At 38.1% G+C, this 12674-nt stretch overlaps 2 protein-coding genes across 3 annotated transcripts in view; both read left to right on the forward strand.

Annotated features, from left to right (window-relative positions):
• The first annotated feature begins 8 nt into the window (after positions 1 to 8).
• LOC145479540 (alpha- and gamma-adaptin-binding protein p34-like) lies at positions 9 to 8415 on the forward strand. Its single transcript, XM_081457935.1, has 9 exons — positions 9 to 148; positions 744 to 946; positions 2159 to 2261; positions 4013 to 4108; positions 4491 to 4571; positions 5028 to 5141; positions 5475 to 5582; positions 6230 to 6279; positions 7944 to 8415. The coding sequence occupies exons 1-9, from the start codon at positions 76 to 78 to the stop codon at positions 8019 to 8021; spliced, it is 906 nt and encodes a 301-aa protein (XP_081314061.1). The 5' UTR covers positions 9 to 75; the 3' UTR covers positions 8022 to 8415.
• Positions 8416 to 9382: 967 nt separating this feature from the next.
• LOC145479171 (transient receptor potential cation channel subfamily M member 3-like) overlaps positions 9383 to 12674 on the forward strand; it is a 27450-nt gene continuing 24158 nt past the window's right edge. For both annotated transcript variants that reach the window (XM_081457451.1, XM_081457458.1), the window contains exons 1-2: positions 9383 to 10456; positions 10799 to 10893. In XM_081457451.1, the coding sequence (XP_081313577.1) occupies positions 10385 to 10456; positions 10799 to 10893 (167 nt within the window). In that variant the 5' untranslated portion in view covers positions 9383 to 10384. The remainder of the gene's footprint in view (positions 10457 to 10798; positions 10894 to 12674) is intronic.

The raw sequence follows: 12674 nt of genomic DNA on the forward strand, positions 1-12674 counted from the left end.
CAAAGAACACGCAATGTAGTAGGCCAGCGGTATACACCCGTATCAGGTTGATTGTCATGTAATGTGAAAACCATTATGGCGGACAATATCAGTCGAGTCTTGGTGGTGAGCTGTAGTTCGTTTCTTTCCTCTAAAGATGTTATCACTGGTACGAAAATCTATTTCCTGTTAATTTGAGAACTTTTATTTACCATCTAATGCTAGTATGTGTATTTATTGGTAGTTCAAATACGATATAATACAATACAATAACCTTTATTTCTCCTCGAATTTAAAAACAGCAAAATTGCTAATATCTTCGTGAAAATGAATAAATAAAATAAGGTGGATATGGAATGGTAAAATAATTATATAAATTTACAATATGTACAATTACGTAGTTAATGCAGTGGCATCAAACCATTTACAACTATCTTCAGAAGGGACAGCAGTCAGTGTCAAATTCTAAATTACGAATAGTCGAGTTGAAAGCTGCAACTGTTGGTAGTGACCTGGTAGTATTGGGGAGGGAGGTCCATAGTTCACTTCCATAGTAAGGTAGAGAGTGCAGGCCATATCTATTGGTATTAACACGAGGGATAACAAGAGAATGTTTATCATTAGTACGGTTTTTCTGTTTTCTTTTTTTGACTGAAGACACTGAACCCCAAAGAGCTGAAGAGATCTTGAGCTAAAATTTGCAGCATGATTGAATTTTAAGAACAATCTCGTTCTCGAAGTTTATATGTATTTCCTTTTCAAAGAAATGTGCAAACCAGACTGCCCAACACCTAAAGAGCTGTCAGACACTGGCGGTTTGAGTTCATACCTGTGGAAAATTGAAAACAAATATTACACAGCTGATGTTCATCTTTGTGCCTGCTCCGCGAGTTCTCTCCCGCCCCAATGCAAATTTGCTTCAAATATTAACTTCCAAAGTGTCATTATTACATTTGATCAAAAAGAGGTAAGTCTCAACCATTGTAGTGACTCAGTTGTACATGTAGATGCACAAACATCATTATCATCCATGGAAGCACTAAAAGATCAGGTCCATGACCTGCTCAATTAGAAACTGAAAAATTTTCAGAATATCTCCTGGTCAACATGCTTTATGCTGTAATATGATAGATCTTACACGGTATAGAAGATATTCCAGGGAGCATGAAAAGCTGTGACCTCATATTCTACCTGAGCACCAGAGTATCACAAAAACAAGTGCAGTCAACTCTTGTTATGGTGGACCCCTCGAGACTGTCATTTAGTGTCTGTTGTAAGGGGAGTCTGCAATTATGGGCTGTGCTGAAAGTGCCCCAATTTTTTGGTTGTGAAGTTTCAAGTTTCTTTTAATTTGTAGTATACATTTATTGTGATACATAATCAACAAATGTAAGTCAAAATAGTGTACCAAATATTAAACATTCCAAGACTTAGAGTGATGTTCTTTAAACTTGGCACCAGAAAATTTACGTCACAAAAGAAACAAAATGACACCTGTTGTGCCATTGCCATGACAACAGTTTTGCCGCTGGTCCTGTTCTAATTAAGACTGAAATTCCCAGTTTTTGTCTTAAACTTTAAAACAAGGATCATCCACTCCCAACAATCTAATTTGGAGAGTTAAGACAATATGGGAACCATGTCTGTTCCAAGCAGGACCCTCTGTCCTACTTTAAAGGGTTGCAAATGGGGATATTAGGTTTTTGACAGAAAGAGACTGGAGCCAAGAGTGTTGCCATGGCAATGGCATAATGAGTGTTATTTTGTTTCTTTTGTGATGTAAATTTCTGGTGCCAAGTTTTATCACTCTTATATTTCTAGAGATACTCCTGTAATTCAGCGTTTTACTGTTTTAGTGGAACTAATTATGACATCATCACTTTCCTCATTTGTATAATACAGAAACGGAAATATCTCTTAAACAAAGGACAAGATTCCTGAGAGGAAAATGCCATTCTTCTTTATTTGATAAGCCTTTCAAATGAGTAGCAATTGTTTTTTTACTTCATTGGCTCTTTAAATTTAGCAATTTCATTTACATTAGAAACATTGCTATAACTTAACCTTTAATACCAGAGAATAGGGAGTTGCCCCTGTCATGACTGACGTGTCATAGCAGTGGCACTAAGGTAACAGGGAGTTCTACATGTGTGAGTAAAATTCTATTTGCACTTTTCAGAGATCAAGTTTCAAAGAAGTAACATCATGGCTGCCATATATTGAGACACAGGATCCATCTGTTTTATTACTGCTTAACTCTGGCAAAGGAGGCAACAATAAAGGTAAACCTGTTAAACTGACATATGCACACTTTTATATTTTATTGTTTTGTGCAAGCCTCTGTCATTTTTCTTGTTTTAAAGAATGACAAGTATTGTATAATCATATGATGCTCTCAATCTACAAATAGTGCCTCAAACATCATGGAGATTCAAGAAAGAGGGAATTTTATGCACTCTTATCTACATTGTACCACCCTTGGAAATAACCATGCTACTTAAGGACGTTCGCACGAAAAATTTTCCAACATTGATTTTTTCTGAGACTTTTATGACTGTCAGATTATGAGTTAGTTATGTCAGAAATGGAAAAAAAATGAGGGGTCACCAACTTCATTTTGGAGAGAACATGCCTGGAAAAATACCCTAAATCCAAAAAAATTGGGCTTCATTAGCGGATAAGGCCACAGTGTCTGTAAGCCCAAAAATATTGCAATTAGATCTTTGAAGTGGACCTATTAAGTGAATTTAGTCAACTCGTGAGGTTCCTAATCCTTAAAGAACAAGTTCACATTTAGCGACCATAGTTTCATGCACCTTGCAGCCACAAGATGGCAGGATTTGATGTCCTGTGGACAGAAATCTTGCAATTTTTTTTACTTCCCACATTGATTTTTTGTTCATTTTTGGACAATGTGGAGATAATAATTGTAAATAAAATCTGTTTCTGGAAAGAAAAGTAGGGGTCACCGAATGTCCAAGATCGTTAAATCCAGGCAAAGCTATAACAATGGCCATCTGCCCTATCATTGCTTATTTTATTACTTAGCGTGCGCTCTCATGCATGACGTGGTGTGTGAATTTGCGTGCGCAGTAAGGATGCGCAGAAACAATTAGCATGAACGTCTTTAAGACCCTGAATCAGGCTGAAGTTTCACTCAACCACCAATTATCTCCCTTTTAATGTGACAAGAATTGCAGCAACTTTTTAATCAAAAATTCTCTCAAATCTGATGAACAACCAGGTACTTAAAAGTTGACACTCACAATTTAACACTTGATTTCACATATTTCTTCTGAATTCACATCTTTCAATATAATCTATAGTGTAACTTACAAAATGCTTTTCATTGCATTGGTGAGATGGGACGAATATTAGGACATTGTGTCTGCAATCATTTAAGAGAAGTGAAAAGAATGACAGAGAACTCGCCTCCAAATATGTTAATCTTCTCGCCCATTCTTCAACATGAATGATTTTGTTTGGCAAGGCAACACTGAATGTCATAAAATTCAGAACAAAAATTTAGCTTTCAACCAGGGACCTTGCGTCCCCATGGGATCAATTAACATTTTCATTTAACTAATATTTAACTGCATTTTCATTGCCATACTTTCTTCAAATAATTTTATAGTGTAGCTCTGCGACCCACTATATAAACACACATACAACCCACAATCTCCCACATTTCTTTGTGGCTAACACTCGAACCGCCACCCTTGCTAACTTGGTTTGGTGGTAAATTTAACTTTGTCAATTTCAAGGTGGTAAGTAGATAAGTGTATGATGATTACTTGGATAATGGGCGGTAGTCCACCTTATAAAATAATATCCCTGACATTAGCTTTCAAAAGTGTTTACAAACCTTCAACAGGAAAGCAAAAATCTTTAGAAACATTTGGCTGACCTTGATAATAGGTTTTAAAAAATAAGCATTGTTAGTGGAACATTTGTCAGTTCTCAAATTTTCTTTCCTCTTTATAGCATTTCATTTGTGCAACAAAATAAAAAAGTGTAATTGTTGTAATTTTAGGATTGTCCAAAGCAGAGGTGGTTAAGTGGTGTTTGGATAACTCATTTGAGCTTATTGAAATGATGTCTGAGGAGGAGGAGGAAGATGGTGAAGAAGGTATAATTTATTGTATTTGATTAAGAAATATTGTATAATTAGCAAAAAATAAATAATAAGTTATTATGATGGATGATAGTGTGCTTCCCACATGTTGGGCTTTTAAAAGAAGCTTCAGTGATACTGTTTAGTACAGCACACTTATACAATGCAGTCATTTGACTATCAACAGCTACCAGGATTCATTTTATTTCTAGTTTTTTAAAACCATATTTACAGTTTACAGTTAATAATAATTGCCCTACTTAGCATGAGAAAAAGCAAGATTGTAATCTTCAGGGAGTGAAATGATAAAGAAAGCACTAAAAATTCTAAAATATAGTGTGATTAAAACAATAGAATAAAAATATGGAAATAAACTGAATAATTTTGTACACTGTAGATGATTTTCGTGAGAAGACTGGGATTGAAAGAGTAGTTGAAGCTCTTCAGTGTGCAGAGTGGCCAAACATGAAAATGAAGGGTACGTTGAAACTAACACTAAAAGAAATGATGAGTGATTTGATTAATATGTACTTACTCCCAGTGATTTTGAACAAACACTTTCTACCAATGTTTTAGTCTAAGATATCAGGCAAAGACAGAAAAACATTACTGACTTAATTAAACTGTTTCTTTGACTGGAACACAGATAAATATGATTGCGAGAATAATTTACCTCTAATTATCTGCTTGCACTTTATGCTCCACTATGTAAATGAACTCCAGAGCAGTGTAGAGCAGAGAATGGTAGACTGGAGCCAGGCCTTTTTGCTCATCACGCCTCTTTTAGTAATTATTTTTAACACAAAGCTGCCACTAGTCATGCGACCATGTCATCTCTACATTCTGTATGCATTTCAAAGCACACACACATTCACGTTTGCCTATGGTTATAAATTAAATAAATAAATACTAAAACAGTTTTCCACGCTTGCAGAGAATCGAAGTCGTACAGGTCCAAAAGGTTCTAAAGATGACCAAGGGGTTAGTGCTTCCCTTAACAATGAAGAAAAACAGAGCGCTGAACATGGCGCGTCAAAGAATACAGCAGGTTACTAACAAAGATTTTTTGCTCATGTATGACAAGTTTCCACGTGCGTACCTCTCTACACAGTTGAAACTTGACAATTTACGCTGGAAAAAGATTGATGAGAATATGACATCCTTGTGCGAGGGAAGTCAAAATATTAAAGAGAACAAAACCATTTTATATTTTAAGGAATCAAGGATATTTTTTGGGTTTATTTGACAGAACTAAGGATATCTCTACTATTAACTAGAGCTAGACGGGTTTCGTATAAACCGACCATATCTCAGACATGACATCTGTTCAAAGCAATGCAAACATTCCTTCAGTGCGGCTAAGTTTCTTTATTTTTTCCAGTCTTTCCTCTGCCAACTGACGATCTGGAATTACTTAGCAGCCTAGCAAGCGATGGAACGGAGAATGAATCATTCGAGGAATTATTTCAAAAACTCGCTGTAATGAAAGGTTCGTATTTTTGGTATTTGTTAAAATAATATATTATTTAACAAGTAGAAAACATGTACCGTGTTTCTATCAGCGTTCTATCACGAATGCCGTTCTCTGATTGGCTACGCTACTCACTATCTATTCTGTGATAAATAGTGAGTAGCGTAGCAGTGTGCCCTTGTTAACAAAATGGCGGCCGCTTCTTGGCGTTTTCGAAGTGTCTGTGAAGAGGATTTAGATAAAGTTTTGAACGACTAGGGACACTAGTAGATTTATACTAAAACAGTTAGATTATTCGCTCTCGATTTCTATGCATGATAGTTGACTCGGGCTGCGCCTTCGTCAACTATCACGCGATAGAAATCGAGAGTAACAATCTAATTGTTTAATAGAAAGTTTGGGAGAACGAGAAATGCTGTGAAACCACGAGCCGACAGGCGAGTGTTTCCACAGCATTTCTAGCATTTCTCAAGCTTTTCTCGTGTTGTCTCGACAACCCACGTGGTTTATTTCACCGGTAAACCCATGGAAGAAAGCTTAAATACAAACTCGATTTTAGATCAATCAGCGCGCGTATTTTTTTTTTTTTTTGGGGGGGGGGGGGACTATTTTCTAACAAATGATAAAGAACACGAGAGTGTTTAGCAATTTTTAAACCTTTTCAGAACGCGCATCATCTCTTCCAGCCAGCGAAAGAAAAGATTACGCAGAAAAGGTAATTTGATTTACCTAAATTGAATGTTATTTTCAACATGCTTATCCCAGGACTTATTAGTACTGCTGCTATTGGTTTTCGCTATACAGACGTTTTTACTGTAATTTTTGTCGTCGAACTTTTTGTTTCCGTCTGTCTTTCCAGTGTTGCTCTGTTTTTCTTCTTTTTGTTTGTTTGTCGTTTTCATTGTGTTTTTTGTATCAGTATATTTTTGCTTCCAAGTTAATGTGCCCCTATGATCAAATTCTCGATATCCATTTTTTTTACATTTTCGTACACAATAGGTCTTTCCTACATATCTTGCCAAATTTCAATCTAATACGAACATTAGAACTCACGTTTTTTTGGACCTTTATTTCCGAGAATTTACGGCCGCCATTTAATTTCCCTTGTTCCAAGTCTTGGTTGAAGGGTTTCTTGGTTGAGAATTTGAGAAAATGACGTCATCTTCTCAAAAATACCACAAGGGTTGAAATTATAATAACAATTAGTACTGTAATTCGCATAGAGAATAACAAAACCTTTGGCTCTTATATTCGTGCAATTTTCTACACTTATTGTTATTATAATTTCAACCCGTGTGGTATTTTTGAGAAAATGACGTCATTTTCTTAAATTCTCAACCAAGACTAGGGACAAGGAAAATTAATGGCGGCCGTAAATTCTCGGAAATAGAGATCCAAAAAACGTGAGTTCTAATGCTCGTAAAAGATTGAAATTTGGCAATATATCTAAGAAAGACCTATTGTAATCGAAATCCACACATCTAAGAATTCGCCCTTTTACTTGCGATTCGCTGAAAACAAACGCGCATAAACAAGCTAAATATACGGAGCAGGAAGCCAAAACGAAATACAAATAAAACAGGCAAAAAAGACGGAAAATAACGAAACTTACAAGATTTGTGTGGCGACTACGACGACTAAAACATAATGACAACGGCAACTAGAAAACTAACAGCAGAAGAAGCTATATCAAACAATGGAAACAACGGGTGATAAAATATGCACGAAAATATGAAACGTTGCGTGACCGAAAATAACTGGCGAAACTAATTAGAAATAGAGGATATTACACGGGGGCGAGAAGATATGAATTTTATGTTCTCGTGGCAAGAACAATATCTCACTCGTTTGCTTCGCTCACTCGTGAGATATCGTTCTTGCCACGAGAACATAAAATTCATATCTTCGAGCCAACGTGTAATGTTCGTTTTATTATATGGAGAAACCAATTCAACAAGAGCAAAAGGCGGGAATCGTGAGGTCATTGAACGATACGACACTCACAAAGGTGACATACAGAAAATACGCCACTCGGGTCCCGGATGAAGTGGCGTATGGAATCTACGAGTGGTTTAGTTCCCAGTAAAACACTCTTCTCCATATAATAATAACAAATATACACGGAATAATTGAAAAACAGAAAACAATGGACAAAAAAAAACGCGAAGGCAAAACAAAATTGAGGCGCCGTGACTACACCTATAGTGTACGAAAATGTTAAAAAAATGGATATCGAGAATTTGATCATAGGGGCACATTAGTTTGTTTCTCCTTTTCCACATTTTTATTCCTATAAACATAGTTCATAAACCTCCTTTAATCAGCCTTTTGAATCACCAGTTCTCTGATCTATTAGTATGTTTCTTTCATTAACGACAGGTTGCAATTGCATTTTGGCGCGCCTTGGGAGGAAGTGAAGAAGAAATTGCTGGGTTAGGCGAGGACGATGAAGCCTAATTAACAAGCCTACTGCTCCAACGTCCAAGATTAACAACAAATAGTTTAAAGAAGATTTGCGAACCAGGCAGATGGAGTTCTAGATGGGCGCACAAACGTTGAAGGGATATCACGACAGAGTTATACCAGGTCTGCTGCTTATCACCTTGTTCTGGTTGAAGAGTCTAAATGTTGCTGTGCAATATCAACTTTTACACTATTCTTTCCTGAGGCTATGTCTGCCTGCACAGCTATCCGGCTGTGTTTTTTTCAGTTAATTGATAATTTACTCCGACAAGACTTTTATGACTTTTATTCCTCGTTATTCACGAACACGCAGTAAAGTACATCAGGAGAACGCATATGAAACAGTAACTTGTTGAACGAAAGACTTGCAATAAATATTATACGTGTGATATATCTATAATCCCAAAAAGTCAGACACAAATAATTAACTCCAGCGACGACATCCTTCGACTTGAGATGTTTCTGTGCAATGTTAACTTAATTTGCACGATTCCTTCTTAACGCTGCCTGCACGGCTATCGGTTCGGTTTATGGATTGTGTTTACAATTAGCTCTTGGATATTACATCCTCTTATTGTAGGTTCCCTGTTATACAGTTTTTTTTCTGCTGCAGAATATTGTTCAGAATTCGCTTACAAGATAAGGCACAGGAGCTCAGAGTTCGAGCTTCTTGTTTTAAATTCCATTGATATTCTCTGCTGAGAAGACGGGTATTTAATGAGATGCTGGTCTGTGCGTTGTGGGACGAACATACAAACCACAAGAGCTCTTGTCTGTTCAGAAACCTTATGCACATTTGATGATTGCACTTTTTCTTATTTTTTGTCTCGCATCGTTTGTTAGACGCAGATTCCTTCTGAAACACAGCTGTCAAATGTGTCAAATGTAAGCTGTCTTTGAAATTAGCTATTCAAATATTATTATAAACTCGAAATTCTTGACTAGATTCACGAATTAACTATTAAGGAAAGGTAAGTTGATCGAGCGATTGTGATTTTTTTTTTACGACTCAGTACAAGCTATAGCCGTCTAGCTGTCCACGGTTGCATTTGCATCTTGGCTTTCAATTTCTACACTGTAATGTCGTTGAGTACCGGGGTTGAGTATCGACAGTATCAGCCTTGCTTAGTGGTTGTTGATTGAGTTCTTAGTACCGTTCAACTTTCTTTTGTATCAGTTATTCGTTATTGTACTACTCTGTCTGTTTTTTTCTGGTAATGTGTATTTATCATGCCCAAACTAAATCTAGGCTGCTGATGGGTCGAACTATGCACCCATCGTTGTTGTATTCCAAAAAAGTCTTTAATTGTGCAGCACTTGTCGGATTTCAAACACGAAGACTGCAGTTCATCGCTTTGGCAGGCAAATGTCGCCCCTCTCAAGGATTATCCTGGTCAACGGAATTGCCACGGATACGGGTAACCAGGATGCGACCCATCGCTGACCGAGCGAGAGCACTTTTTCCCCAACTAGCTGCTACAACTCGCTCATAGCTACGCATTCACAAGTTTGAAAGGACTGTAATCGCGTAATCAGTATGAAGTACCCCAGCGTGATTCCGAGGGCAACCCTTAAAACTGGAATCCGAACTTATTGGAATTGAGAACGACGACAGAAGTAATTCACTTCAGCAATGTCCAATCACAGGTTACCCAAGCTCGTAAATGAGCGTCCCTTGTACAGACATGAGTAGTCAGGTTAGGCAACAGTCGAAATATGAGGATTTGTATGGAAAAACGGTTATATTGTTAAGCCTAAAAAATACGAAGGAATGCGAATAAAAATGTATACCTACTTCGCTTCAGTTGTGTGTTTCCTTGGTTTCCGTGAGGTTTTTAGGCCGATTTAGGATTCCGGATTCCAGATTTCAAGTTTTAGGGTTGCCCTGATTCTAAAGGGTCACACAACAGCTGTTTTTTTGCGTGTTATTACGTCATTACTGAAAAGCACGTGTTTCCCGAGTCACGCAATTTCCGCAAACAAACGCATAGTACAAACTGCTTTACAGAGACGCTGAAGCTCCTACAGGTACTCCGAATCCTTTGATGGACTAGAGCGAGATTGTTGTGATCGATGATTAACTTTTCTCAAAAATATTTGGCTTCGTCGAAGGAAGAGACGTCGCTGAGTTGTACCTGCATCAAACCACAGGTTCAGTTTGCTTGGTGAAATAATTCCGCAATCTGAGTGATACTGGCATTTCACTACACGACGAAGTTAAGTTTGCAGAGGAGAATTCTGATTTTTCTAGAGAAGTCGATCAAAAAAGTTAGAGACGAAGTTATCGCTGTAATCGTTGATTAACATTGATTAGAGAAGTAAATAGCTATTAGGCTATTACGTTGCTGTTATTGAAGATGAAAGATGCTTCAAGTAAGAACAACCTTATCAGCTCGGACGACGAGAATGAAAACATCGACGGAAATCAGGTACGAGCATGTGGTCAATTAATTTTCAACTGTAAATACGCTGTTTGTCAAGGGAGGTTTGCGGTGATCTGTACGATGTATTCATGATTAATGTAGTGTCGGTAGAGTGGCTGATGAGCCGTAGTGATTCGCGTTTGAGTTCTTGAAATGCACTTCATGAAACAAAAGGTATTCAAAATAATTGTCTTAGGACCTAGGACTTAAGAATGATAATACCACCCCCAGTTTTGTAGACACGAAATGATTAAGGCAACGCTTAGTTGAAACAAGATATTGGTGCACCTTTCGAGCTGCATGTGTGACGAGAATCCGATATTGTTTATTATAATTGTATTGTTACAGATGACAGCACAAGAAGCCAAGACGTCATGGATTCACCGGACATTCAGAAAAAGAACATGCCATTGGTTTATTCCGTCAGATAACAACGAGTTCAAGTAAGACCTAAACTATTATACGTCATCATAATACAGTGAAGTGAAAAATTCTTGAGACGTCTCTCACAATTCTCAACACGCAAATCGAAATTATAAGGACAAAGTTGCTAAAAATATGTTTCTTAATTAATTTCTTGTGTAATTTCGTGAGTCGATCTCAACTGCAGAATTAGCCTGCGTAGCAAGCGTTTCTGTGGGGTTCGGGAGCAAAGAATTACAGCGCTAAAAATGGAGCGAGTAAAAGAGGGGGGAGGGGGAGGGGAAGGAAGGAAGGAAACGCTTGCAGACAAACCCCTGGATTTTGAAAACCGCCCACTTGGCCTTTCATGACTGAGTGCGCACACTGAGATTTTGTGCTGTCATCGGCTTTCACAAATTAACCAAAAAAATCTTCGGCCTTCCGTAGCGGAAGTGAACTTTGAACCAAAATGAACTTTACAACGAGCGCACGGTGGGAACGGAGAAATCTCGATGAATTAAATTTGGTAATTTATAATCAAGCTATATTTCTACTCAATCCGTCTAAAAGGAAGGACTGCAAGGATGAAGTCTTAGCACAAATCTGCCGGAAAGTTAAAGTGTGAGAAGTATTCCAGTCGCGTTAGTAGCTCGCATAATTCGAAATCTTGGATCACTGTATTCATTCGTCCAGGAATCGATACAAGGTAAAATTAGCAAGTCAACTCCCACAAAGGCAATTCCAGTAAAGAAGCGTTTGCTGGAAACGCCAGATCCGCAAATCGGTTCGAGTGTTATCGCCTGCAGCAAAACAAACAACGGAAAGTCTTCTCGGCAAACTTTGGAATTTGGGCAGGAGAGGCTTCAAACATCTGAGAGGGGAAATAACGATAATCTTGACCAGTATCTGAATAAAGATAATCTTCCCCTAGGCGGCCTCCAAGTCAAAGTTGTTTATAAAATGTCCTCGTAAGAACTCCCCGCGACGAGACGACTAAATTTTTGGTAAGGCAAATATGTGACAAAAACTGGCATGCCTCAGCTAACACTGTAACAAATCATTCAGAATTGTACCCAGAGGTGCTAAATGCTGTCAACAAAAATGCTTCTAATGAAATGTCAGAGTACCAACGACAACATGTTGCCATGTAACAAGCCAGACGAAATCACTAGGTTTTCCCACGCAGTAGTGCGAATTTTCTGTCCCGTGGTTTATTATCTTGTCCTTGGCGCATGTGGCATTCAAGAAAGTGATGTTAAAATTAAAGGAACAGCTGCAAATTGTGTCGCGCTTGCTTCTGCAATAATGTGCAGGCTTCGAAAAACCAAAGCGTCGGCATTGCACTACAGGATTTCTACCGTACTGTCGAAGCTGACGACTAAATCCTCGTTCAGCGAGAAAAGTTAAAGCGTTTTGTAACCAAGCTTCGAACGCGTCTTCCCCTTTTGTCTGGCACTCAAAGGTATTAAAATACCTTTGATCGACACATGTCAATAATATTGGACTAGCCTAGCCAATCACGAGCTCCGTTCGCTGGCGAACGGAGGTTTTCAAAATCCAGGGGTTTGTCTGCAAGCGTTTCCTTCCCTCCCCTCTCCTACCCGCCTCTTTCTTTTTTTTGGTTCTCGCCCCATTTTCCGCGAAGACAAAACACCGAAAATCCCGTTCCTCGGTCTTTCTTTGCTTCCAAACCCCACGAAAACGCTTGCTACGCAGGCTACTGCAGAATAAGCTTGTACGGACTTAAGGTTATTCGGAATTATTGCTAAGTGTTCAATATTCCGGAAATTACCTTAAACAACTCCCGGAGTAGTTCCGGTCC

This window comes from Orbicella franksi, chromosome 1 (genome assembly GCF_964199315.1).
Source record: "Orbicella franksi chromosome 1, jaOrbFran1.1, whole genome shotgun sequence".
In the NCBI taxonomy this organism is placed as follows: Eukaryota; Metazoa; Cnidaria; class Anthozoa; order Scleractinia; family Merulinidae; genus Orbicella; species Orbicella franksi.

Excerpts from the sequence above, each read along its gene's own strand:
- LOC145479540 (XM_081457935.1), top strand. The coding sequence starts at position 76 with ATGGCGGACAATATCAGTCGAGTCTTGGTGGTGAGCTGTAGTTCGTTT. Across the intron at positions 2,262-4,012 it reads CAAAGGAGGCAACAATAAAG|GATTGTCCAAAGCAGAGGTG; the intron begins GTAAACCTGTTA and ends TTGTAATTTTAG. Across the intron at positions 5,142-5,474 it reads CGCGTCAAAGAATACAGCAG|TCTTTCCTCTGCCAACTGAC; the intron begins GTTACTAACAAA and ends TATTTTTTCCAG.